General features: G+C 49.8%; 2 protein-coding genes across 8 annotated transcripts in view; both read right to left on the bottom strand.

Moving 5' to 3' along the window:
• The window catches only part of BMP8A (bone morphogenetic protein 8a), a 45,962-nt gene that overhangs the window by 14,343 nt on the left and 3,778 nt on the right, over positions 1-27,841 (bottom strand). For 2 of the 7 annotated variants that reach the window (XM_084964008.1, XM_084964010.1), the window contains exons 2-3: positions 6,261-6,450; positions 5,715-5,863 (exon numbers count right to left, since the gene is read on the bottom strand). In XM_084964008.1, coding sequence (XP_084820134.1) covers positions 5,715-5,863; positions 6,261-6,450 — 339 coding nt within the window. Of the gene's footprint in view, positions 1-447; positions 2,497-2,654; positions 2,799-4,208; positions 4,720-5,714; positions 5,864-6,260; positions 6,451-27,841 lie in introns of those variants that run through there. The other 5 variants (XM_084964012.1, XM_084964011.1, XM_084964015.1 and 2 more) reach the window with 5 other exon arrangements.
• On the bottom strand, positions 804-2,318 carry OXCT2 (3-oxoacid CoA-transferase 2). The gene is given in 9 exon segments (XM_005674617.4): positions 804-964; positions 967-1,072; positions 1,075-1,172; positions 1,175-1,231; positions 1,234-1,428; positions 1,431-1,517; positions 1,520-1,570; positions 1,573-2,195; positions 2,197-2,318. Coding segments are annotated over 9 exon segments (1,500 nt in total).

Genomic DNA, 27,841 nt, shown 5'->3' with positions numbered 1-27,841 from the left:
TTTTTCTTTTTAGGGTCACACCCGAGGCATATGGAGGTTCCCAGGCTAGAGGTCCAATCGGAGCTACAGCTGCCAGCCACAGCCACAGCAACGTGGGATCCGAGCAGAGTCTGCCACCTACACCGCAACTCACGACAACACAGGATCCTTAACCCACTGAGTGGGGCCAGGGATCAAACCCACAGCCTCATGGTTCCTAGTCAGATTCGTTTCCACTGCACCACAACAGGAACTCCCCTTCTGTTTTCTAATTAAAGTCATATCCCTCTTGAGAGAACGAAGCCTATCCAGTGACAGCCAGTCTGGGATGTCAGGAGACAGCCAGCTAGATATTGGTGACACATAGGAATATGATTCTGGCTTCCCTGGGATGAAGTCCTGGCAGGTTCAAGTGAGAAGCACATGCCCTGGGACCAAGGTTTCCTTCCCATTAGGTTAGGGCCTCACCTGCAGCATATGGAGGTTCCCAGGCTAGGGGTCAAATCGGAGCTACAGCTCCCAGCCACAGCCACAGGACCTACACCGCAGCTCACAGCAACACCAGATCCTTAACCTTCTGAGCAAGGCCAGGGATGACATCCGAGTCACAACAGGAACTTTTTTTGGTCTTTTTAGAGCCACACCCACAGCATATGGAGGTTCCCAGGCCAGGGGTTGAATAGGAACTGTAGTGCCAGCCTACACCATAGCTACAGCAGCTCGGGATCTGATCCCCATCTGCATCCTACACCACAGCTCACAGCAATGCCAGATCCTTAACCCACTGAGAAAGGCCAGGGATTGAACCCAAGACGTCATGGATGCTAGTCAGATTCATTTCCACTGAGCCTCGACGGGAACTCCTCCCCGTGCTCCTCCGCCGTCAGGCTGTCCCAGAGCTCGGTCAGGGTCAGTCCTGTCTTCTGGTGCACGTCAAACACAGCCTTCTCCGTGATGATTCAGTCCCTGCACCGCTTCCCAGTCAGGGCATCGTGCATTTCTCCAAGATTTTGGGTTCGTTGGCCTTGGTGCAGTGCTCCAGGGTGGCCACCACTCTGGTCTTGCTACTGGACACCAGGTCCATTGCACCCCCCCCATTCCTTTCACCTTCTTGCCGGGTATCACCCAGTTGGCTGGGTCCCCATATTTGGAAACCTGCACGGCTCCCAGCAGGGTTAGGTCGAGGTGACCCCTCGAATCATGGCAAATGATTCGTCACTGGAGAAAAAACAGCCCCGGGGAAGAAGGGTGACTGTTTGCCAGCATTGATCAGATCTGCATCTGCCTCATCTTTCAATGGGAACAGACCCAAGCCCAGAATTCCATTTTCACTGTCAAGGTGAATGGTTATATTGGGGCTGATGTAGCTGGAGGCCAAGAGGGGGATTCCTATGCTCAAATTGGCATACATGCCATCCTCAAATTCAAGAGCTGCCCGCTTGTTGACTGTGTCCTTGTGTTATCTGAAGACTGGCATATTTTATCGTCCTCTTTCCAGATTGTTAAATGCTCAATTCTTTTCTTGTATTTTTCCCCTGTATTACTCGATCTGCATAAATGTTAGGAACATGGATGTCTTCTGGGGCAAACAACCCACATCCACAATTTCTTCAACCTCCACCACTGAGGTTCCGGCAGCTTTGCATGTGGGCGTGTTGAAGTTCCGGGCGCTGGCCCTGAAGGTGATGTTTCCAGCGTGGTCAGCCTTCCACCCTTTCACCAAAGCACAATCCGCGGTGATGGCGTGCTCTAGAAGGTAGTGCTGCCTCCGAAACTCCCTCACCTCCCTGGGCTGCCTGAGGATGGCGATGTGGCAGATGGGTAAGTATCTGATGGGTGCGCCTCCCTCCTGGACCAGGGTTCCACAGGCCGTGGGGGTGTAGAAGGCAGGCACGCTGGCGCCCCCAACGCGGATGCGCTCGGCCAGGGTGCCCTGGGGTGTGAGCTCCAGCTCCAGCTCGCCCACCAGGCACAGGTGCTCGCAGCGGGTGTTCGCCCCCAGGTACGAGCAGGTGATGCGAATGATCTGCTTGGTCTCCAGCAAAAGGCGCAGCCTGAAGTCCCCCACCCCCACGCTGCCGCTGACCACGGTCAAGTCCTTCACGCGGGTCTTGAGCAGCGCCCCAATTAGGTTCTCTGGGAGCCCACAGGGCTTGAAGCACCGCCGCCCGCCCCCCACCCCGCCCCCCATGATCCTCCCGCTGTCAACGATGTCTCTTGCCGCGCTTGGGGGCGCTGTTGGAGAAGCCATACAAGCGACCGGTCGCCAGCGCGGGCCCCAAGAGCCTAGCGGGGACCCGGCGCCCCAGCGCTGACGCCAGGAGCCGCGGGGCCGCCATCGTCCGCTCCGCTGGGACCTGGCAGGGACAGACCAGGCCGGCGGGGACGCGAGGCCGCCGTGCTCCCGCCGTGCGCCCCCGACCTGCGCGTCACAAACAGGGTCGCCTGGCGGTGACGCGCCCTCCTGCAGGTTCCCCGCTGCCCCGCTGGTCTCCACGCTCCAAGAACCCGAGGCGCGGAGCTTCCTGAGCCAGGAAGGCTGGAGGCCGGGATCGATCCGGAAGTCTGGCCAGAGGGAGGGAGGCGGCCCAGCGCGTGGGGGCCCTGGTCACCCCCCTCCCCAACGTCACCCTCCCTCCCAAGCGCGCTACTCCCGTCCCCGTCCCCAAATTCACCTCCATGTTAGTGGTTCCAGCATCTGCGTCCCCAGCATTCACTGTCCTGTAACTTTTCCGTGGATGTCTACCAGGACCTCAAGAACATGCCTGCCGAACAGAACAGGACCCTGTGGAGCTCCTAAAAGCCTTTCTGTGTCTCCTATTTCTTGCTTTCAGGAAATGGGTCTCATCAGCCTCCATGGCCTTCCCTGAGTTCCAAGGGGCAGGTTCAGGCAGTTGCTCATCAGGGAAGGAAGGGGATGCAAAGACCAGGGAGGACCAGTCAAGCAATAATAGTACAGCCTCGGGGCAGGGTCCTGGTTCCTTCTCACTGGATACACATAATGACATAGGCCTCTTACACACCCAAGAGAAAAGGTATATTCCTTCTGCTTCTTTTAGAAATGAATAAAATGGAACAGCTTGGAGCCCTTCCTTGCGTTTCTCTCTGGTTTAATTGCACCCTAACCACAATCGCCTGTAGGCTGTAAGCTAATGATTAGGCCCCCTGAGTACACCATTGCCTGTGGGTTAAAGATTGTTCGCACATGATGTTTTTCAGGAACGTTCCTAGTCTGTTCTAATCTCTGATCAAGATGCCTTTCTCTCAAGTGCTGTTATTCTAGGCAATAACCCAGAAGACCCCCATCACGATCACGCCAAGGTCTCTGATGTCAGTCTTGGTGACTAAGATTCCCCCAAAGGAAGAAGGAAGCGTGTTTGGCCCAGTACTGATTCTTCGCTGAAACCCTCTTTTTCTCCTTTTAGATTATAAACCCCCCTGCAATTCTTCCCCGAAGGGGGGCACGGTCTTTAAGGCATTAGCCTGCTGTGGCCTCCTTTGCCTGGCAAAGCAATAAAAGTGATTTTTTTTCCTTCACGCAAAACTCTGTCTTTGCATTTCTATTCGGCACCAGTGGACAGAAGCCAAGCTGACTTCCTACCTCAAACCTGCCCCGCCTCTATTTTCCCAAACCCTGGCAAAACCAAACCAAAACAAAACCTGTTAAAATGATGCACTGTTAAAAAAAATTAAAAAAAAAAAAAAAGAGTTCCTGCTGTGGTGCAGTGGGTTGGGAACCTGACGGCAGCAGCTTGGGTCACTTCAGAGGAGTGGGTTTGATCCCACCGAGGGAGTGGGTTAAAGCATCCTGCTTTCCCACAGCTGTGGTGCAGGTCCCAGCTGTGGCTCGAATTCCCAGTCCCTGGCCTGGGAACTTTCATATGCATGAGTGCGACCATTTAAAAAAAAAAGACCCACTGGCTCAGTCCCTGTCCCCGAGTTTCCTTCCTGCACGTCCTCCATTTCTGCCGTGGGACAAGCCCCCTCAGCTCCGTCCCGGACCCTGTGAGGCTCCCAGGGCCTCTCTGACTTCACACCTGTCCCCTACAGCTTACTCTCCCCACTGAGGTCAGGGCATCTTTAGTTTGTACAAAAGATAAACACACTCTTTACTTTACGATAGTTGAGGTTTGTAGAAAATTGCTATATATCCAGAGTTCCGACGACGTACCCGGACTCGGTTTCCTCTGGAAAGTGTTAACACTTAAATGACTATGCTACATTCGTTACAATTCGTGAACCAATATTGGTATTTTATAATAATATTGGTGTCTTATTATTTACTGAACACCACGATTTGCTCATTTCACTGGTTTCCTTCAATGTCTTTCTCTTCCAGGATCCCATCCAGGGTCCCACCTGGCACCTAGTCATCACAACGCCTTAGGCACCTCTGGGCTGTCACAATTTCTCAGACTTTGCCTGTTGTTTTTTGTTTGTTTGTTTTTGCCACCCTGTGGCATGTGGAATTCCTGGGCCAGGGATCAGATCTGAGCCGTAGCTGCGACCTCAGCTTCAACCTGGCAACGCTGGATCCTTAATCTGCTATGCTGGGCCTGGGGTGGAACCTGTGTCCCAGAGCTCTCAAGGTGCCTCCAATCCGATGTTGAAACATCGAGAACTCCAGACTTTCGCTGTTGTGATGACCTTGACAGTTCTGAGAAGTACTTGTCAGATATTCTGTCCTTCAACTTGGGTTTGTCTGGTGTTTTTCTCATCGTGCAACTGGGGCGCTGGGTTCTGGGGACAAAGACCATGAAGGTGAAGTCCTCCTCTCATCCCATCAGCTCAAGGGTGTCCGGGAGCCACCTGATGCCCCGGGAGCCCGAGTGCCCGGCAGAGGGGCTGCTGCTCAGACTCCCCACCACAAAGTTACCCGTCACCCCGTCCACACTGCTGGGAAGCCAGTCACTAAGCATAGCCCATACTCAAGGGCCAGGAGCTGCTACACCCCTTTGAGGGGGAGTGTCTCAGAGGGATGTTTTATAAAAAGCTGAATCTGACCAGGTTGCCCTCCACTGCTATTAAATAAAAGAACAGTTATTTTATTTCACATTGAACATTTTGCCCACCTCTCTCAGCCTCCTCTCCTCCCAGTCGCTCCCTGGCCCCCTGTGCTCCAGCCATGGCGCCCCCTTGCTGTGCCTCAGACACACCAGCCCCCGGTCCCCCTTGGGCCTTTCTACCCCCATTGCCAGGGCTGAGGGAGGGTGTCCCCCAGACACCTGCTGAATGAACGAATGGGTGGATCCTCACTCTACAAATGAGGAAGCCGAGGCTTGGAAAGGTAAGTAGCCTGCACGGGCGCCGAGTTAAAAGGCTGCAGAGCCAGGCTTCACGCCCTGGCCTCTGGCTCAGAGCCTGAGAGTGGGACCACGTTCCCTGGCCCTGCCCAGAAGGGGGACTCCTGGTCAGTAGGAGGTGGCTCCACAGAGTAAGAATTACCCCATTTCTTGGGAAGGGAAAGCATGGCCTCGCTCTTAGCACCTGCTGGTCCTGAGGAAGGAGAGGAGGCCCTCTTGGCTGGTAGGGGGCCTCCTGCGGTCCCGCACTGCGGGGACCTCACCCTCCCGCCCACTGAGCCCCTGCGGTGGGGACAGGACTCTCGCCCCAGCCACACAGCTCAGAATGACCAGGTCTCCGGGCCAAATGGGAGGTCCAGCTGCATGTGCCACCGCCAGCAGCTTCCTCGGAGCAGCCCCCAGGGGAAGGTTCGCCGCTGACCCGAGTCTTACCATCATCTGTTTCCACATAGAGCCGGAGTCCCAGGTCCTTGCTACGGTTCAAGAGCCAGCGGTCACTGGCTGCTGTCACGTCCAACACCAGCCAGCCCTCGTCCCCAGATCGGAGCGTCTGAAGATCCAAAAAGAACAAGTCAGACTCCCTGTGGACACGAAAGAACAATTAACTGAGGGCCGGCACTACCTTGTCTTCCCAGGGCCCACCTGGGGACCATTAGTGGGGGCATCTACCCCGCCTGGCTCTGGCCTGGGCGCCTTACGTGCCTTATGTCACTGAGTGGACAAAGGCGTTACTGTGCCCGTGTACAGATGGGGAAACTGAGGCTCAGAAGCACAGTGACCTGGGCACCGTCCCACAGGCAGGACAGCAGGGAGGGGACTTGAAGCCAGGTGATACTGGGCCTCTCCCCACGGTAACACGAGGTCTGGGGCCAAGCATCTTTCTTCTCTGAAGGTGGGCTGCTCCCCTTCTGTCCCCTGGGAAATGTCCCCCCAGGGCTGGGCCCGACACTCTGACAGAGGCGTGGGGGGGACCGGCACCTGTTGGACTGCTCGGGGACCACCTCGAACATGCTGACGTGGAGGGTCTGATTGAGCGGGTGGGTGCTGGGCAGCTTGTAAATCCGGAACTCCGCGGCTGTGACCGCCTCCCCCGCCGGGATCTGGGTCAGGTCAAAGTGGAACTCCTTCCAGTGGGGCTCCTGGTGGCCCAGGGCGCGGTCCCGCTCCACTGAAAGACCAAGTGGGGCTGGTGGTCACGCGTGGCTCCGGCTCTGGCTCCTGGATGGGCTGCGTGAGGTGGGAGCCGGGGACCTGGGCGGTCTGGGAGGGGAGGCCCCCTCCTCGTGAATGGCTTGTCCCTATTCTGCCTCCTGGGTGCCGAGAGGGCTCTGAGGCCGTGTCACAAGGGCAACATCCATGTCTGGTTTCCAAGCCCCAAATCCAGCCTGCCTCGCTCAGCCCCCTGATGCCTCTGGGACCCACAGATGCGGCAGAGAATGGTCCCTCCTCAGACCCAAGGCAGAAAGGGGCCACACTAGTGGCAGGGACATAGCTGAGTGCACTTGAGCGGGACAGGGGCTCTCCCAGAGCCCGAGGTGTGTGGATGGCGGGGCGGGGTGGGGAGGATGGGCTTGCACCTGACTTTGGAGCTGGGCCTTGAGGGGAGAGAGTGGATTTGCCATGATGTCAGGGGAGAAAGACACCGCAGAGGAAGGGACCCGCGTGAACCCAGGTCCAGAGCTGAGGAAGGAGGGCGCCAGCAGGGACCCGGCAGCCATAAAGCCCAGCGAAGGGCGAAGGGATGGCAGGACCATTATGGGAACAAGGCGAAGGAGGAAGGGAGGCTGGACGGAGACATGGAAAGGACAGGGAAGAAGCAAGGAGGATGGCAGCTCCTGGAGATGCTGGGTCAAGTGCTGGGGATGTTGGAAGGTCCCGCGGAGTGACGGGCTGTGAGCAGGCTTCCCGGAGGAGGTGACACCTGAACTGCCCTGAAGGACAGGACAGAACCCTGGCAGATGGAGAAGGTGGAAGGAAAGGTGTTCTAGGCAAAGGGACACCTGTACGCTTAGGTGTGGGTGCCGAGGCTGCCCACCCACCATCCAGCTGTGTACAGCTGGGGCTGTGAGTCTGGCCTGACTGGGGAAGGGCTGGAATTCTGGCCTTGGGGCGGGGACTGTGCTCTGGCCAGTGGGGGGCCAGGGTTCTGGGCAGCAGGGAGCATGGTTTGAGGGTGGAGTGGAAGCTATGTGTGGAGGCGAGGGTAAAGCCCAGGATGGCAGGGACTCGAGGTGGGGCTGGACTAACGGTCTGGGCAAGAGACCACAGGCGTGGAATAAACCCCACATTTGCCCAGCTGCCCGGAAATGCCCAGGACAGTGTATTTAGGACATCTCACTTGAGCCTCCTGTCACTTTCAAACACTAAAAAATCTGTGTTTCCGTAAGGCAGGGGCGGGAGCCGCCTAGTGCCTCCTCCTAAACCAACACTGAGATTTTAATTACATGTCTGTGAGTCTTTTTAAAACGTCTCTCTCTGGCTACTGGGCTCAGGAACCACAAGTCCCCAGGCTGGTGGCAGAGGCGGATGTGGGAGCACTTCCTGTCCTGGTGGCGGGGACCTGGCCCAGTGATGGATGGGCAAACAGCTGTGCTGGGCGGGGCCCGTGGACGCACATTTGGGCAGGAGAGGAAACAGAAGGCCATGTGACAGGGACAATAGACCCGCAGCAAATGCCCACCCATGAGCCAGGCTGTTTCAGAGGCTGCGTGACACAGGCAGGGTGTGGCAGGCAGGGTTCTGGGCCTCTGCCCAGTGATGTTCGCCACGAGTATCACCACACGAGTCCCCGCCTCCCTGGAGACACACTCGCACACACAGCCTTGGGGACAATTTCCGTGCATTTGGTAGCAGCACAGAGCACCTCTGTGACGTGGCCAAGAAAACATCCCTGATCCCAGGATGAAACAGGTCCAGGCTGTTGGCTGTCACAGGGTGTGGCACAGACAGGGAGGAGGGGTCGCTGGGTCGTGCCCCACGCCTGACCCCTCGCAAAGTGCCCTTAAGTGTATCTGCCCCCAAGGCACAGCGGGGGCTGACGGCTGGATCTCTGGGAACCTCTGTCTTCAGGCCCGACGCTGACTCATGGTGGATCCAGGACTGAGGGACCAGCTGCGAACCAGCAGCTCCTGCGGGCACCAAGCACTGCGGCCTCGCTCCCTGGCTGAGCTGGGGGTCCGCCGTGCTGTGTCAAGAGAACCTGGTTCACCTGGACTGACCCCAGTCCGAGGGTCTGTCCTGTGGGTTTGTAAAATCAATACCCACCCCCACCGCCCAGTAGTTCCAGCACAGGAAACTGCCTGCCCAGCTGTTCCAGGCAAGCACTAGAGACGGGACATTTTTAGGAGCATGGTTTTCATCAGAAATTGATAAAACTTCCTGACGCCACATTGAATTAGCCATTACTGTGACTGGACAAAGGAGAGTGGCCCTTTTCTTCACTGGAACCGTGTGGAGGTGCAGCTTTTCAGGGGTTGATCTGTGGCTTAGGAAATATGTTTTTCAAAAGTCAGTATTAAAGGAGTTCCCATCATGGCTCAGTGATTAACGAACCTGACTAGGATCCATGAGGACGTGGGTTCGATCCCTGGCCTCTGTCAGTGGGTTAAGGGTCTGGCATAGCCATGAGCTGAGGGGCAGGTTGCCGTCAGGGCTCAGATCCCACATTGCTGTGACTGCGGCATAGGCCAGCAGCTACAGCTCCAATTCCACACCTGGCCTGGAAAACTCCATATGCTGCAGGTACAGCCTTAAAAAGACAAAAAAAAAAAAAAAAAAAAAAAGAGTCAGTATTAAGGAACAGCTTTCACTGGGACCCAGATGTCCCCTATGGTAGTTCCTGGGCTGGCTGCCTCTGCTTTAGCCTCTAAAACAGCATTGAGAATTGCAGATGCTCTGATCTGCAGGTGGGGCTTCTGGTCCCAGCCCTGACAGCCACCAGGCACTTTCCCTGGGTGGCCTCAGTCTGCTCATCTGGGAAGTGAGGTTCCTGAGAGCCTCTCCACACAGGGCTACGAAAGGGCTTTGTAAAGGGCAGGGATCCAGGATAACAGCGACGCCCATTCCTTAGGGGCTTGGAGGGGTGTTGACCTTTAGTTTCCTAACTTCATCACCGCATCCAAGTAATATCCTGCCAGCACCGCCAGGAGTGTCATGTGTGAAATTCAAGAGCCATGGAAGAGATAAGGGAGACATTCCGTTTTCTTTTTTCTAAATAAAAGCATGGAATGAAAGATTATATAACATGAAAATATATCAGTTCCAAGGAAAGGCATTTGGATGGCTTCCAGCTGCCTGGTCTTTGTCAAGACACTTGATCCTCTGGGCCTTGGAATCCACATCTGCAAAATGGCCATTTGATATGGGGTCAGATGAAAGTATAGAGAGCCCGGCACTGGTTATGGTCCAGCAAATGCTTCTAACCTATTCTTCAGGAGCATTTCCTTTTTGCTGCATATTCCTGTCCAGCCTCCACCTTCCCCAATAACCAAGGTCTGGAATCTCCCAAAGATGCCCAGGCCACATGTGAGAGGCAGCCCCTTGGCAACGCCGGTGGGGCCGTCCACTGCATTCCTGGACAGAAAGCAAAAACTGACCCTTTCTTTTTTTTCTTTTCCTTTCTTTCTTTCTTTCTTTCTTTTTTTTTCTTTCTTTTTTTTGTCTTTTTGCCTTTTTTAGGGCCGCTCCCTCGGCATATGGAGGTTCCCAGGCTAGGGGTCTAATCAGAGCTGTAGCCACCAGCCTACACCACAGCCACAGCAACGCGGGATCCTTAACCCACTGAGCAAGGCCAGGGATTGAACCCGAAACCTCATGGTTCCTAGTCAGATTCCTTAACCACTGAGCCACGACGGAACTCCCATGACCCTTTCTTTTTATTTTATTTTTATTTATTTATTTATTTATTTATTTATTTAATTTATTTATTTTTTTTGTCTTTTGTCTTTTTGTTGTTGCTATTTCTTGGGCCGCTCCCGCGGCATATGGAGGTTCCCAGGCTAGGGGTCGAGTCGGAGCTGTCGCCACCGGCCAGAGCCACAGCAACGCGGGATCCAAGCTGCGTCTGCAACCTACACCACAGCTCACGGCAACGCCGGATCGTTAACCCACTGAGCAAGACCAGGGGTCGAACCCGAAACCTCATGGTTCCTAGTCGGATTCGTTAACCACTGCGCCACGACGGGAACTCCACCCTTTCTTTTTAAAAAGTGCTGGAGTTCCCCTTGTGGCGCAGTGGAAACGAATCCAACTGGTATCCATGAGGATGTGGGTTCAATCCCTGGCCTCGCTCAGTGGGTTAGGATCTGGCATTGCTGTGAGCTGTGGTGTAGGCTGGCAGCTGCAGCTCTAATTCGACCCCTAGCCTAGGAACCTCCATATGTTGCGGTTGCAGCTCTATAAATAAATAAATAAATAATAAATACAATAAAAAGTGCTGAAGATTCCAGAGCAGCAGAGTTTACAGGACAGAGACCACCGCACAGAGTCTCCTCCAACATTTATGCACACGGAAGGGAACGTCGGTGACCTGGCTCCCATCTGGGCTCCTTCCACTGCAATGGCCCTCCACCGCCTGACACTGCAGAAGTGGCGTAAATCACCCACCTCGGACTTCGCATTTTGCTGCTTCTCACCCTGCTGCTGCTGTGGGAGGCTCCATAGAGGGGATTTAGGGGAAAGGTCAAGGTCTGCTCAGCATGATGTCTTGGGTTTTCCCAGTACAAGCTGCTGCTAGTTGTGGGGTTGGGAAGTTCATTCCTTGGGTCCCCTGGGAGATTCAGACAGGCTGGGGGTGGGGTGGGCAGGGAAGAGGGTGCTTTGCCTGGCCTGTGTTCTGGATCCTGGCCATCTGAGATGTGAGCCACCAAGAATCCTTTCTCCGCTGTGGTCCACGGGACTGCTCATGTTTGGAGCAAGGTGTCAGGTTAGGAAATTAGTTCCCCCGTCTGCAGAATCTGGGGTAGGGATTCCTTATCTGGCGGGGGGATGGGGGTCCCATTTATTTCCCTGTTGGGCACTAACTGCTGCCTTCTCATGCTCTGGGGTTTTTCTAAGCACACTCGCGTTTCCACCCATTTTTCCCAGGCACATCCAGGAACATTTGTCAGTTCGTTTTATGTCACACATTTGAAAGCAGTGCTTATTGTACGCAAGCCACTGTTTAGGCATTGGAGAAACTGCAGTCAATAAGATAGGCCAGCCCCTGCCCTGGTGGAGTTTATGTGCAGTGGGGAAGTCAGGAAGCAAACAAGACAGTGAACAAACAAGATGACTGTACGCCACGAGCCCTGCGAAGGACACCAAGAGAGGGTGGGATTGGGGATAATGCAGGAAGGATGTGTGGGGTCACTTTCCGTTTTTAACTTCATTTTGAAGTAATCTTAGATTGGTTAGAAAAACTGTTACAAGAATAGTAAGAGAGGCCTCGTATGCACTCTTTACCCTGCTACCCCTGATGGTAACATCCTACACACCCAAACCACAGCATAAGGATCAAAACAGGAAGTTGATATTGATGCAATACTATTAACTGCAGACTTTCTTAAATTTTGCCAGTCTCCCCACTAACGTCCTTTTTCTCTTCCAGGATTCAATCCTGGATCCCACATCAGAGTTTGTTTTTAGGTCTCCCTGACCTGTAACAAGCACTAAGTCATTTCTGTCTTTCATGCTCTTGACACTTGTGAAAAGCACTGGTGAGGGATTTTGAAGACTGCCCCTCAATTGGGGTTTATCTGCTGTTTTCTTATTACTAACTTGAAGTTACGGATTTTGGAGAAGAATACTACAGAAGCGGTGCCCCTCCTTTTTTAGGGCTGCACCACAGCATATGGATGTTCCCTGGCTAGGGGTCCAATCAGAGGTACAGTTGCCAACCTAAGCCATAGCCTCATCAACGCCACACCCAAACCGCATTTGTGACCTACACCGTAGCTCACGGCAACACCAGATCCTGAACCCACTGAGCAGGGCCAGAGATTGAACCCATATCCTCATGGATACTAGTCGAGTTTGTTACTGCTGAGCCACAGTGGGAACTCTGGTGTCCCCTTTTAAGAACATCAAATTGGACAACATAATGTCAACATGTGTTATGACTACTGATGTTAATTAATTCTTTGGTTAAGGGTTAAGGCAGTATCTTCACCATAATGTCATTATTTTTCTTTCTTTCTTTCTTTTTTTTTTTCTTTTTGCCTTTTCTAGGGCCGCTCCCGAGGCATATGGAGGTTCCCAGGCTAGGGGTCTAATCAGAGCTGTAGCCGCCACAGCAACGCCGGATCCGGATCAGAGCCGAGTCTGCAACCTACACCACAGCTCACGGCAATGCTGGATCCTTAACCCAAGGCTTAAAGCAAGGCCAGGGGTTGAACCAGCAACCTCATGGTTCCTAGTCTGATTCGTTAACCACTGCGCCACGACGGGAACGCCATCATTATTTTTCTTTTGGAAACAATAGGTATCTTGGGGGTGAGACTTTGAGATTTATATATATATCCTGTTTCTCAAACTTTTGCCTACTAATTTTAGCACTCATTAGTGGATCTAGCCTATAGAAATTATTACTGTAATATCTGCAATAGTGATTTTCTTTTTTCTTTTTCTTTTTTTTTTAATGTGTGCCTTTTTAGGGCCACACCTGGGCGTATGGAAGTTCCCAGGCTAGGGGTCAAATCAGAGCTACAGTTGCCAGCCTAAGCCACAGCACAACAACACCAGATCTGATCCACATCCGTGACCTACACCATAGCTCACGACAATGCCAGATCCTTAACCCACTGAGCAGGGCTGGGAATCAAACCCTCATCCTCATGGATACCAGTCGGGTTCATTACCACTGAGCCACAAGGGAAACTACTAACTGCAGATTTTTTTTTTTTTTTCGTCTTTTCTAGGGCCATACCTATGGCATATGGAGGTTCCCAGGCTAGGGGTCGAATTGGAGCTACAGCTGCCTACACCACAGCCACAGCAACGACAGATCTGAGCTGCGTCTGCAACCTACATCACAGCTCATGGCAACGCCGGATCCTTAACCCACTGAGTAAGGGCAGGGATCGAACCCTCAACCTCATGGTTCCTAGTCGGTTTCTTTAACCACTGAGCCATGATGGGAACTCCCATAACGGCAGATTTTTAATCCCCTTCATTTATTTTGCCTCAACTATTTTTTAATTAGTTTATTAGTTTGTAGTTTATCTCTCCATTTTAAAAATACAGTTACATCAAGTTCCTCCTGGTGATAGACATTTGGGTTGTTTCCAGTCTTTTTCCATAACAAATTACAAAACTGGGCGATAACAAATGGCCTTGTGTGTACACCTTTTTGTATTTCTGTGAGTGAATCTTTGGGACAATTTCTTAGAAGTGAGATATCTGGGTCAAAACATGTATAATTTTGCTAGATATGGCCAGATTCCCTTCCATAGAGATTATATCATTTTGCATTCCTGCCAGCAATGCATGAGTGCTTGATCTGGTCTTAGAGTGTCTTACTTGAAAGGTTTTCCCAAAATACCACATCTAAAGTAACCCCACACTGAACTGGAATTGGAGGTATAACTTCAATTTTTAATTTTGGAATGTTTGGAGTTCATGTTGTGGCTCAGCGGTAATGAACCTGATTAGCATCCATGAAGATGAGGATTCGATCTCTGGCCTTGATCAGTGGGTTAAGGATCCAGCGTTGCTGTGAGCTGTGGTATAGGTCACAGACGTGGCTCAAATCTGGATTGTTGTGGCAGTGATATAGGCCGGCAGCTGCAGCTCCAATTTGACCCCTAGCCTAGGAATTTCCATATGCCACTGGTGTGGCCCTAAAAAGACAAAAAAAAAAAAAAAAATCTGCAGTTACATAATAAACAAGTAATGAGTATAATATACAGCATAAGGAATATAAATAATAATATTTTAATTACTTTGTATGGGGACAGATGGTTGCCAGATTTATAGTGATTATTTTATACTGTATGCAAATGTCAAATCACTATGTGGTACACCTGAAATGAACATAATTATATTTCAATTTGAAAAAAAGTACTTCTACCAGAGGAAGAGAACAGACAGTATAGGAGACAGGCCTGGAAGCCAGACTTCTCTGAATGTCCCTTGCTTTGTACATTTTGTAAAGATTTCACATAAGTATAAACCAAAATTAATTCAAAATACAAAAGCAAAGAGCAATACGTAAGGCAGAAATACAAAATAATGAATGGAGGGGGTATTGAGTTGGTCGCTCAACCACACAGTGAGGAATTATTTCAAGTAATTTTCAAATAGAGTAATTTGACTGAATATTACTGGTGAGATAGCTTTAGATTTATTAAAAATAAATCTTAATTCTTCAGTAATCATATTGCTATGATGATGTTATTATATATACAGTACATAACATATATCAATATACCTATACATATAGTTGTAGGATAAAGCAAACAACTATCATTTTAGTGGTGTTAGGACCAAATTATTCAAATAGAAATATAAAATATTAAAACAAGAATTTAAGTAAAGCTTGAATTGGAAATATTAGTTTGAACTCATGATTTTTTTTTTCTCTTAGAAAATACATATTCCTGGGAGTTCCTGTCGTGGCTCAGTGGTTAATGGATCCGACTAGGAACCATGAGGTTGCAGGTTTGATCCCTGGCCTTGCTCAGTGGGTTAAGGATCCGGCGTTGCCGTGAGCTGTGGTGTAGGTTGCAGACGTGGCTCGGATCCCGAGTTGCTGTGGCTGGTGGCTACAGCTCCGATTCGACCCCTAGCCTGGGAACCCCCATATGCCGCAAGGAGAGGCCCAAGAAATGGCAAAAAGACAAAAGAAAAAAAAAAGAAAATACATATTCCTTAGCTTTGTCCACTGAAAAAGCCTAGAAATGGTGGTCAAGCGGGGGCAGTGGGGAGCTCTAATGTCCTGAGAGCAGTCTCAAATGATCAACCCCACCACAAGGTACCAGGGTTCTTGGAGAAATGGCTGATTTCTGACCCAGGCAGGAAACACATAAGCAGAGCCTGGAACACCTCATCCCAGAAGGCAGGGATGCTGTCTGAAACTCCTAGGAGACAGTTAAAAGTACTGAGGCCAACCTGAAGAGGCTTCATAATGGCCAAGGAAGAGACAATGAGAGCATCAGAGAGAATGACAACTGCACCAGCTTGAAAGCAGCACATATGTTAATATCCACCATCATCCTTGTCATAAAGCAATGGTCACTTTTGGACAGAACTTCTCAATCTTGGCACCACTGACATTCTAGACCAGATAACTCTTTGTGGTGGGCGACTGTCCCGTGTATGATAGAATATGCAGCAGCATCCGTGGCCTCTGCCCACTGGATGCCAGTGGCACCACCTTCTTCTCCCCAGGGGTGACAAAAAATGTCTCCAGACATTTCCAAATGGCTCCTGAGAAACGGAGAATGCTAGGAATCAGTTCACTATTCTGAAATCTGGTGAAGAGGGGAATAAATAGTCAAGTTCAGAGGAGAAAATACAGTCATGTGAGGAGGTGGTGGAAGAGCCTTCCAGGCAGAAGCAACCCCAAAGGCCAAACCTCCAAGAGGCCCACAGGGCTGGAATCTAGTGGCCCAGGCATCAGGTGTTCAAGATGAGGCCTGAGTGTTCCCGTCGTGGCGCAGCAGAAACGAATCCGACTAGGAACCACGAGGTTGTAGGTTCGATCCCTGGCCTTGCTCGGTGGGTTCAGGATCCGGCATTGCCATGAGCTGTGGTGTAGGTCGCAGAAGCGGCTCAGATCCCACATTGCTGTGGCTCTGGTGTAGGCTGGCAGCTACAGCTCCGATTAGACCCCTAGCCTGGGAACCTCCATTTGCTTCGGGTTCAGCTCTGAAAAGACCAAAGACAAAAAAAAAAAGAAAGAAAGACAGAGAGAACGAAAGAAAGAAAAAAAGATGAGGCTGGAGTGACAAGCAAGGCCAGTGCAGGTGTAAGAAATCCAGTTTCTCAGCCTTGAAGAATTCATTACAGTGATTCAAAAATGCCCTGGGGAGTTCCCATCGTGGCACAGTGGTTAACGAATCTGACTAGGAACCATGAGGTTGCGGGTTCGGTCCCTGCCCTTGCTCAGTGGGTTAACGATCCGGCGTTGCCGTGAGCTGTGGTGTAGGTTGCAGACGTGGCTCGGATCCTGAGTTGCTGTGGCTCTGGCGTAGGCCAGAGGCTACAGCTCCGATTCGACCCCTATCCTGGGAACCTCCATATGTCGCGGGAGCGGCCCAAAGAAATAGCAAAAAAAAAGACCAAAAAAAAAAAAAAAATGCCCTGGGACCCAGCAAGAATGAAGTTCAACGGTTGCTGATGCCGTGATGCTCCATGACCCTGTGAAGTGGGTTGGAAGCCACCTGTGATTTCCTGCAGCCCACAGAGACACTTGGGGTGGCAGGGCATGGGCCCAGCATTGGGGACATGCAATGCCACTGTTCCTTCCACAGTTACCTTTCTACAAACCTCCACTTGGGGAAGCAGTTCAGAGTGTTTACTTTCCTAACCTTCTGTTGTGGCTCCAGGAAAATAAGAAATCACAGGCTTTCAGCCTTCTCCTCTAGCCTCTGATAAAACTGTCTCTGAGAGGTCCCACTGTGGCGCAATGGGATCAGTGGTGTGTTGGGAACTCTGGGACACGGGTTCAGTTCCCGGCCTGGCACAGTGGGTTAAGGATCCAGCATTGCTGTGGTTGTAGCTTAGGTCTTGGCTGCAGCTAGGATCTGATCCCTGGCCCAGAAGCTCAAAAGTGAACCCCCCCCTCACCAAAACCCACCTCCAGATCCCACATTTGCTAGACTGGTCCACTGTGGGCAGGAGGGGGCCTCTGCCACCACAGCCACCATTCTTTCCACATCAAGGCCTTATATCCACCACTCACAGGCTAGATTTCCCAATGCCATGCCCTGCATTCACCAGCCCAGCACCAACAAAGGGCTATTTTTGTGCCCTGAACAAATTTTATTCACTTCGACAACCCCAGTCTGTCTTGTTTCTGCTTAAAATTTGTTTCAAAAGACACCCTCTTCCTCCAGTCCAGTGTGGCTGTTAAGAGACTAGAATCTGCTGCCCTGATGGTCCCTCCTGCCCTCAAACCCTCCCCCAACCCCTCAGAGCCCACAGGAGACTCTTAGGTTTGGATCTGCTTTCCAGGCCCCGAAAGCTGCTCATCCCCCGGGCCTCCTGGATCTTCTGGCTGCCACCCCCCACCCCCCAGAAGCCGCTCTCTCCGGGTGCCCCCTCCAACTAACTACTTTCTTCTTGGTCCAGCTGTAAAAGCCCCCTTGCCCCCCTCCTCTGATCCCACGCAGATCAGCGTGTGGTCTCTCCCCTCCCCATCCCAGGGGCTCCCTCAACCTGGTTCATCTGCCTTCTGGACGGTGACCATCCAGCCCCTCGTATCCCAGGGCCCCTCTTTCCATGGGTTCCTGGTCCCCAGGACAGCAGCTCAGCATCCAGCCCTGCAGCCCCTGGACTGGGGCATCCTGCTGGTCTGGGAGTGGCTTCCACATCCCTGCGGGCCTTCATCCAAAGCCACCCATGTTCCCACTTTTCTGCGGGACTCACCTGTGTTCATGGCCCAGCCCTGAGGTGAAGCACAGGCTCCCCGGGGGCCCTGGAAGCCGATGGGCTGGGCCCAACTGGCTGGTCCCACCAGTAACAAGGCCAAGGGTCCTGTGACCTAAGACAAGACCTGGGTCTCTTTGGCCACCCAGGTCCCCAGGGAACCTGCAGAATCCATCATCTACCGGTTCTGCCTCCTCCCACCCAGAAATCTCAGCGCTGCCAAGAGCAGGCCCCTGGCTTCACTTCTGGGGTATTTTTAGTCAGTTCTCATTACTGACTTTTTCAAGAGCTGTTTCCATAAATGGCTCTGCACTCATAATTACCCGTCCAGGCCTCAGACGGCTTCAGAGCCCAAATTAAAAGGGGACACCCGCACGCTGCACCACATCAAGCCCGCCAAGGTCAAAAATAGATCCAAGAAGATGTGAGCAAGAAGGATGCGGTTCCTCCAGTTCAAATGGAGAAAGAACGGAACTGTGGGGTTTTCCAGAAAGACGTGGTCACCGTGACACATCCCCTCTCTCCTGTGGGGGATGGCTTCGGGTGAGGAGGTGGGGGGTGTCTCTCCCGCCCTGTGCCCCACCCCTGGAGGAGCCCTGTCAGCGGGCAGGGAGGGCACACATCCTTTGGTGGGAGCGGACAGGGCTTTGCGGCAACCCTGCCTAGATGGGGAAACTGAGGCCCAGAGGGGCAGAGGCTGGCCGGGGTCACGAGTCAGGTCCAGGGCCCTTCGCATGGACTTGCAGGCTTGCAGCCCATGTAGAATGAGCGGCCCTGGCCTTCCTCTGGGTGGCGATACTGGGATGGGGGGGTCACCTGCCCACAAGCTTCTTCCATCCACAGGTGCCTGAGAGGTGGTCCGCTGAGGTCACTGTCCTCCAGGCAGGACCCTGCGGGGACTCGGGTCCCAGAGGAGGGCCCAGGGGAATCTGCAAAGACAATGAGGCTGGCCCTGCTTCTGTGCCACCCGACCAGGCCCAGCTCCTTCACCTGGCTCTTGGGCTCCCTGCCTCCCACGGCCTTCCTCTCCTTCAGCTTTGCCAGCCTGCCCCGAGCACCTGCCACGTGGAGGCAGGGGACAGTGGGGGATGGTGTCATGAGAGTCAGATTTGGTCCCTATTCTTAGGTTGTTCATGGCTTCCTGGAGGGTAGCAGAAAGAGGGGCTAGATGTACCCCCAAACCAGATAGGCAGAATCCTAAGAAATAACAACTGACAGGATGAGGGCACTAATCATGGATGGAGTCTGTCTCTTTGGAGGAGTGTGGGTGGGAGGAGTTAGGTTTATGGATACACCTGCTTATCCATTTTATTTTATTTTATTTATTTTATTTTATTTTATTTCACTTTTTATTTTTTGGCAGTGTCACAGCATGTGGAAGTTCCCTGGCAGGATTGGAACCCACACCATAGCAGCAACCCAAGCCACTACAGTGACAACACTAGATCCTTAACCCACTGAGCCATGAGGTAACTCCCTGCCCATCCCTTTTATTTTTATTATTATTTCTTTTATATTTCTGCTTTTTAGGGCCACACATGTGGCATATGGAAGCTCCCAGGCTAGGGATCCAGTTGGAGCTGCAGCTGCTGGCCTCTGTCACAGCCACTGCAATGCCAAATCCAAGCTGCATCTGTGACCTACACTGCACTCATGGCAACACTGGATCCTTAACCCACTGAGTGGGGCCAGGGATCAAACCCACGTCCTCATGGATACTAGTGAGTTCACTACTGCTGAGCCACAATGGGATCCCTGCCCATCCCTCTTAAAAGCAGAAATGCACAAGCATACAAAATCTATGGGATACAGCAAAAGCAGTTCTTAGAGGCAAGTTCATAGCAATACTTTCTCAAAAAACAAGAAAAATTTCAAATAAACAACCTAACTTGTCACCTAACAGAAAGAATAAGAAAAACAAACAAAACCTAAAGTCAACAGAAGGAAGGAAATAATAAAGATCAAAAAGGAAATAGAGGAGTTCCCATCGTGGCACAGTGGTTAACGAATCCGACTAGGAACCATGAGGTTGCGGGTTCGGTCCCTGCCCTTGCTCAGTGGGTTAACGATCCGGCGTTGCCGTGAGCTGTGGTGTAGGTTGCAGACGCGGCTCGGATCCAGCGTTGCTGTGGCTCTGGCATAGGCCGGTGGCTACAGCTCCGATTCAACCCCTAAGCCTGGGAACCTCTATATGCCGCGGGAGCGGCCCAAGAAATAGCAACAACAACAACAACAACAACAAAAACAACAACAAAAAGACAAAAAGACAAAAAAAAAAAGGAAATAGAGATTAAAAAACAACAGGAGTTCCCTTGGGAGTTTCCGTTGTGGCACAGCATAAACAAATCTGACTAGGAGCCAAGAGGTTGCAGGTTCTATCTCTCGCTCAGTGGGTTAAAGCATTGCCATGAGCTGTGGTGTAGGTTGAAGACATGGCTCGGATTCTGTGTTGCTGTGACTGTGGCATAGGCCAGCAGCAGTAGCTCTGATTAGACCCCTAGCCTGGGAACCTCCATATGCCATGGGTGCGGACCTAAAAAGCAAAAAAGAAAAATTAAATTAAAATTAAAAAAAAAAAAACAACAGGAATTCCCGTTGTGGTGCAGCAGAAATGAATCCAACTAGGAACCATGAAGTTTCGGGTTCATTCCTGGCCTCGTTCAGTGGGTTAAGGATCTGGCATTACCATGAGCTGTAGTGTAGGTCAAAGACACCGCTCAGATCCTGTGTTGCTGTGGCTGTGGCGTAGGCAGCAGATGTAGCTCCGATTAAACCCCTAGCCTAGGAACCTCCATATGCTGAGGGTTAGGCACTAAAAAGAAAAAAAAAAAAACAACCAAACAAACCAAAAAACCCCAAAACAACAACAACAACAAAAAAAACCCAGTAGAAAAAAATCTACAGAATCAAGAGCTGACTCTTTAAAAGAGTAAACAAAACTGACAAACCTCCAGCCAGGCTCCCTAAGAAGAAAAGAGAAAGAACTCAAATAAACACAATAAGAAATGAGAAAGGAGAAATAACAACCGATAAGGAAGAAATAAAAAAAGAGAGAGAATACTGTGAAAATTACATGCCAACAAATTTGACAATCCAGAAGAAATGGACAAATTTCTAGAAATATATAACCCACCAAAACAGAATCAAAAAGAACAGACTGGGAGTTCCCGTCGTGGCGCAGTGGTTAACGAATCTGACTAGGAACCATGAGGTTGCGGGTTCGGTCCCTGCCCTTGCTCAGTGGGTTAACCATCTGGCATTGCCGTGAGCTGTGGTATAGGTTGCAGACACGGCTCGGATCCTGCGTTGCTGTGGCTCTGGCGTAGGCAGGTGGCTACAGCTCCGATTCGACCCCTAACCTGGGAACCTCCATACACCGCAGGAGCGGCCCAAAGAAACAGCAAAAAAAAAAACCAAACAAACAAACAAAAAAACCAGTCTGATACTAGAAGTGAAACAGAATCTGTGATTAAAAATTTTCTATGGACAAAAGTCCAGAACCAGATGGCTTTACAGGCAAATTCTACTAGACATACAAAAAAAACTTATTCTGATCATTCTCAAACTCTTCCAGAAGATTGAAGAGGTAAGAATATTCCCAAAGACATTCTATGAAGCCTCCATCGCCTTGACACCAAAACTAGTCAAAAACACTACCAAGAGTTGCCATTGTGGCACAGCAGAAACGAATCCAACTAGTAACCATGAGGTTGCAGGTTTGATCCCTGGTCTCAATCAGTGAGTTAAGGATCTGGCGTTGCTGTGAGCTGTGGTGTAGGTTGCAAACAAGGCTCAGATCCTTCGTTGCTGTGGCTATGGCTGTGGCTGGCAGCTGTAGCTATGATTCAATCCCTAGCCTGGGAACCTCCATATGCCGTGGGTGCAGCCCTAAGAAGAAGAAGGAAAAAAAAAAAACACTACCAAAGAAGAAAACTATAGGCCAATATCTTTGATGAATATAGATGCAAAAATTCTCAAAAAATAGCAAATTGAATCCAAGAACGTAAAGAAGCTCACACACCATGACCAAGTAGGATTTCCCTCAGGTTCACAAGGATGTTTCAACATATGCAATTTTTTTTTTTTTTTTTGGTCTTTTTAGGGCTGCACCCACAGCATATGGAGGTTCCCAGGCTAGGGGCCAAATCATAGATACAGCTGCCAGCTTACACCACAGCCATAGCAACATGGGATCTGAGCCACATCTGTGACCTATACCAATGCTCAGGGCAATGCTACATCCTTAACCCACTGATCAAGGCCAGGGATCGAACCTGCATCTTCAAGGATGCTAGTCAGATTAATTTCTGCTGCGTCACAATGGGAACTCCTCCCAACATATGCAAATTAATTAGTGTCATACACCATATCAACAAAAGAAAAGAAAAAAACACACAAAGGAGTTCCTGTCTGGCTGAGTGGTTAACGAATCTGACTAGGAACCATGAGGTTGCAGGTTCAATCCCAGGCCTTGCTCAGTGGGTTAACGATCCGGCGTTGCCGTGAGCTGTGGTGTAGGTCACAGACTCGGCTTGGATCCTGCGTTGCTGTAGCTCTGGCATAGGCCAGCAGCAGTAGCTCCAACTAGACCCCTAGCCTGGGAACCTCCATATGCCATGGGTGCTGCCCTTAGAAAAGACAAAAAGACAAAAAGACAAAAAAAAAAAAAAAAGGAAAACAACAACCACACAATCATCATCTCAATAAATGCAGAAAAAGCATTTGATAAAATTCAACATCCATCCATGATAAAAAAAAAAAAAAAAAACTTACCAAAAGGAAGTATAGAGGGAACATATCTCAACATATGAAAAGTTATTTATGACAAACCCACAGCCAATATAATATTTAACCGTGAAAAGCTGAAAGCCTTCCTGCTAAAATCTGGAACAAGGACTCCCACTCCCACCACTTCTTTGTTTTTTGTTTGTCTTTTTGCTATTTCTTGGGCCGCTCCCGCGGCATATGGAGGTTCCCAGGCTAGGGGTTGAATCCGAGCTGTAGCCACCGGCCTACGCCAGAGCCACAGCAACGCGGGATCCGAGCCACGTCTGCAACCTACACCACAGCTCACGGCAACGCCGGATCGTTAACCCACTGAGCAAGGGCAGGGACCGAACCCGCAACCTCATGGTTCCTAGTCGGATTCGTTAACCACTGCGCCACGACGGGAACTCCCCCCACCACTTCTTTTCAACATATTGGAAGTCCTAACCACAACAATTAGACAAGAAAAAGGAAAAAAAAGGTATCCAAAATGGAAGGGAAGAGGTAAAATTGTCATTATATGCAGATGACATGATACTCTATTTAGAAAACACTAAGGACTCCTCACAAAAACTATTAGAACTGATAAATGCATTTAGCAAGGTAGTAGGATACAAGATTAACATATAGGAATTGATTGCATTTCTTTACCTAAGTTCAGTCTTAGAAAGGGAATGTAAAAAAAAAAAAAAAAAATCCATTTTAAAATTATTCTCCCCAGGAGTTCCCATCATGGTGCAGCAGAAATGAATCTGACTAGGAACCATGAGGCTGTGGGTTTGATCCCTGGCCTCACTCAGTGGGTTAAGGATCTGGCGTTGCCATGAGCTGTGGTGTAGGTTGCAGACATGCTCAGATCTGGCCATTGCTGTGGCTGTGGTGTAGGCTGGCAGCTGTAGCTCCAATTCGACCACTAGCCTGGGAACCTCCATATGCTGTGGGTGTGGCCCTAAAAAGAAAAAAAAATTGTACCCCCCAAAATAAAACACTTAGGAATAAACCTGACCAAGGAGGTGAAAGATTTATATGCTAAGAACTATAAAACATTAATAAAGAAAACTGAAGATGGTTCAAAGAAATGGAAAGATAACCCATTCTCTTGGACTGGAAGAATTAATATTGTTAAAATGGATATACTATCTGAAGCAATCAACAGATTTAATGTGATCCCTATCAAACTACTCATGATATTTTCACAAAACTGGAATCAAATAATCCTAAAATTTATATGGAACCATAAAAAACCCAGAATTACTGAAGCAATCCTGAGGAAAAAGAACAAAGCAGGAGGCATAACCCTCCCAGACTTCAGACAATACCACAAAGCTACAGTAATCAAAACAGCATGGTACTGGCACAAAAACAGACACATGGGATCAATGGAACAGAATAGAGAGCCCAGAAATAAACCCCACATGTTCAGTTCATCTTTGAATAAAGAGGCAAGAATATACAATGGGGAAAAGACAGTCCCTTCAGCAGGTGATGGTGGGAAACCTTGGACAGCCGCATGTAAATCGATGAAGTTAGAAACTACCTCACACCATACAGAAAAATAAAACTGAAAATGGCTTAAGGACTTATATATAAGACATGACCATAAGATTCCTAGAATAGAATGTAAGAGAACATAGGCAAAACATTCACTGACATAAATCATAACAATGGACATTAGAAATAAAAGCAAGGCAATAGAAATGAAAGCAAAAATTAAAAAATGGAATGTAATCAAACTTACAAGCTTTTGTACAGCAAAGGAAACCATAAACAAAAGATCCTACAGAGTGGGAGAAAATATTTACAAATGATGCAACCAACAAGGGCTTAATTTCCAAAATATACAAATAGCTCTTACAACTCACCACCAACAAAACAAACAAACCAATCAGAAAGTGGGCAGAAGACCTAAATAGTCATTTCTCCAAAGAAGATATACAGAGAGTCAACAGGCACATGAAAAGATGCTCAGCATCATTAATTATTAGAGAAACGCAAATCAAAACTACAATGAGGTACCACCTCACACCGGTCAGAATGGCTGTCATTAAAAAGTCTACAAATAGCAAATGCTAGAGGGGATGTGGAAAAGAGGGAACCCTCTACACTGATGGTGGAAATGTAAATTGGTGCAGCCATTATGGAAAACAGTATGAAGGTTTCTCAGAAAACTAAAAATAGAGTTTCCTTATGATCCAGCAATCCCACTCCTGGGCATAAATCTGGACAAAATTTTAATTCAGAAAGATACATGTACCCTATGCTCACAGCAGCACAACTCACAACAGCCAAAACACAGAAACGACCTAAATGTCCATGGACAGATAAATGGATTAAAAAAAATGCAGTACCTATATATGAGGAATATTACTCATACCTTAAAAAGAATGAAATAAAGCCATTTGCAGCAACATGGATGGACCTAGAGATTATTATACTAAGTCAGAAAGAGAAAGAAATACCACATGATATCACTTACATGTGAAATCTAAAATATGACACAGGAGTTCCGGCTGAGGTGCAGTGGGTTAAGGATCTGGCATTGCCACAGGTCGAAGCTACAGCTTGGATTCCATCCCTGGCCCAGGAACTTCTGCATGCTGAGGATGTGGCCAAAAAGTAAAATGACACAAAGGAACCTACCTATGAAATAGAAAGAGACTCACAGACATAGAGAACAGACTCGTGGTTGCCAAGGGAGGGTAGTGGGTGGGAGATGGAAGGACTGAGAGTTTGGGATTAGCAGATGCAGACTATTACATGTAGGATGCATAAACAACAAAGTCCTACTCTATAGCACAGGGAACTGTATTCAACACCCTGTAATTAATCATAATGGAAAAGAATAAAAAAAAAGAATATATATAAAACTGAGGCACTTCATTATACAGCAGAAATTAACATTATAAATCAACTATACTTCAATTTTTTTTTTAGGGCCACACCCACAGCACATGGAAGTTCCCAGGCTAGGAGTTGAATCGTAGCTACAGCTGCTGGCCTATGCCACAGCCACAACCATGCAGGATCCAAGCCATGTCTGCAACCTACACCACAGCTCATGACAACACCGGATCCTTAACCCACTGAGAGAGGCCAGGGATCAAACCCACATCCTCATGGATACTAGTTGGTTTCCTTTCCGCTGAGCCACGACAGGAACTCCATATACTTCAATTTTAAAAAGGCAGAAATGGAGTTCCTGCTGTGGTGCAGTGGGTGAAGAATCTGACTACAGTGGCTTGGGTTGCTGGGGAGGTGCGGGTTCAATCTCCACCCAGTACAGTGGCTTAAAGGAGCTGGCATTATCACAGCTATGGCGTAGGTCATAGCTGCAGCTTGGATTCAATCCCTGGCCTGCAAACTTCCATGTGCTATGGGTGCAGCCGTTTAAAAAAAATAAAAGGGCAGGAATTCCCATTGGGGTGCAGTGGAAATGAATACTCTGGGTCAAGTCTTTCACACTATGTAATTTTTTTGAGATTCACCTATGTTGGTATACCTGTAGTTCTTTTTTCATAAAAGTGAGTTGTAGCTCATTGCAAACCATTAACGGACATTTAGGTGTTTCCCATTTGGAGTTATGCATGAAGCTGTCTGGACAGCCTTGTATATATCCTTCTGTGGATACAGTAAACCTGGATTTTAATCCTGACCGTGCCACTTGGGAGCTGTGAGATGTCACAGAGTTTCTTCTAAAGTCTCTGCGCCACATCTCACCTTTAAAACAAAGTTCACAAGGGCTACCCCCCCAGGGTTGTGTAGGACTAAGCGAAATATACAGTGAGGCCAGCTGCATGCCTGCCACACGGTAGAATCGTAATAAGTGGGAGCCAATATTTTATGTCCTAATATTTTATGTTCTGTGCCTTTGCTCACATTAAACCCTAGAATATACGCATCTCCATTCCTGCCTTTTTATTTATTTATTTTGGTCTTTTTTGTCCTTTTAGGGCCACACCCACAGCACATGGAGGTTCCCAGGCTAGGGGTCTAATCAGAGCTGTTGCTGCTGGCCTACGCCAGAGCCACAGCAATGCCAGATCCGAGGCACATCTGCGACCTACATCACAGCTCACAGCAATGATTCCATTCACATGAAGTTCAAGAAGAGGCCAAAGGAATGCATGGTGATAGAAATCAGAAAGTGGCTGCCTGAGGGGACAGGCTGGTAGGAGTAGGTTCCCAGGGACACTCATATTATATGTTCCTCTGCAGTCTGAATTTTGTATAAGGAGCATGTATTATCTGTAAACCCCCAAACAACAAAGAACTTTAAAAACAGGATTCTCAGTTTACAATGTACAATTAATATAGTCCAGTTCGATAGCACATATAGCACCTAAATGATGGGCCCTGGGCTGCGGGGAGAGGCAGCTTCTGTGTAGCAGGAGATGCGCGGGCAGGAAGGTGACCAGCTGTGCAGCCTTGGGGAAATCACCCAACTTCTCTGAGCCTCACATCATCTATTTAAACAGAGATGTGACAGTAAATGTGAGATGAAAGGACAGGCGGGGATGTCCTGGGCATGTGGTCATCTCTGGGTGTCACCTCACCCAATCCCTGAACAGCCCCTGGGGTGGGTACCATGAGCATCTCAATTTCACAGGGAGACAGGGGTTCCGCGAGGTGGACCAGAGAGCCCAGATCACACAGAGAAGAGGGGGCAGAATCAAGATGCAACCCCCGAGTCCCAGGTTAGAACCCCCGGCCCCAACCTGCCTGCCTCCCATTGTTCCTCCCTTCCTGGTTTCCAGACAGGGGTGTCACTGTCTAGACCTGGTGACAGTCACCTTGTGGCTGACATACTGTTATTTGTCTCCCACTAGAGGGTCACCTCCACAAGGGCAGGGACTTTGTTTCATCCCCGTTACATTCCGGTAACTGGAACTGAGCCTGGTTCACAGCAGGTACCACACGACTATGTTGAGTGAATTCAAGAAAAAATGAAGGAATTCCCTAGTAAAGAACCAAAGAGGTGACCCTGGGTTTATGGAGGCGAAGGGTCACCCCTTCAAGGTCAGGGGCTGAGCAGGACCCGGGCTCAGGGCCCTGCCCCTCCCGAATCCAACAGCCTCAGCTCATCCCGACCCTGTCCTCAGCCACCCGGGACCACAGGGAGCAATCAGTCTGGTCCAGGAAGGGTCAGGACATCCACTTCTGGCTACACGGCGGCCGGCAGTGCTGTTTGGGCCTCGGTCTTTCAGTCTGGTCCCTGTCGCTCCGCT

Source organism: Sus scrofa, chromosome 6 (genome assembly GCF_054392235.1).
Source record: "Sus scrofa isolate SSC_HxYL_T2T_F1_AM1 chromosome 6, Sscrofa_HxYL_maternal_Yorkshire_Landrace_v2.0, whole genome shotgun sequence".
NCBI classification, from domain to species: Eukaryota; Metazoa; Chordata; class Mammalia; order Artiodactyla; family Suidae; genus Sus; species Sus scrofa.
The sequence above is the reverse complement of the archived record's forward strand: the minus strand, read 5'-3'. Positions and strand labels throughout refer to the sequence as shown.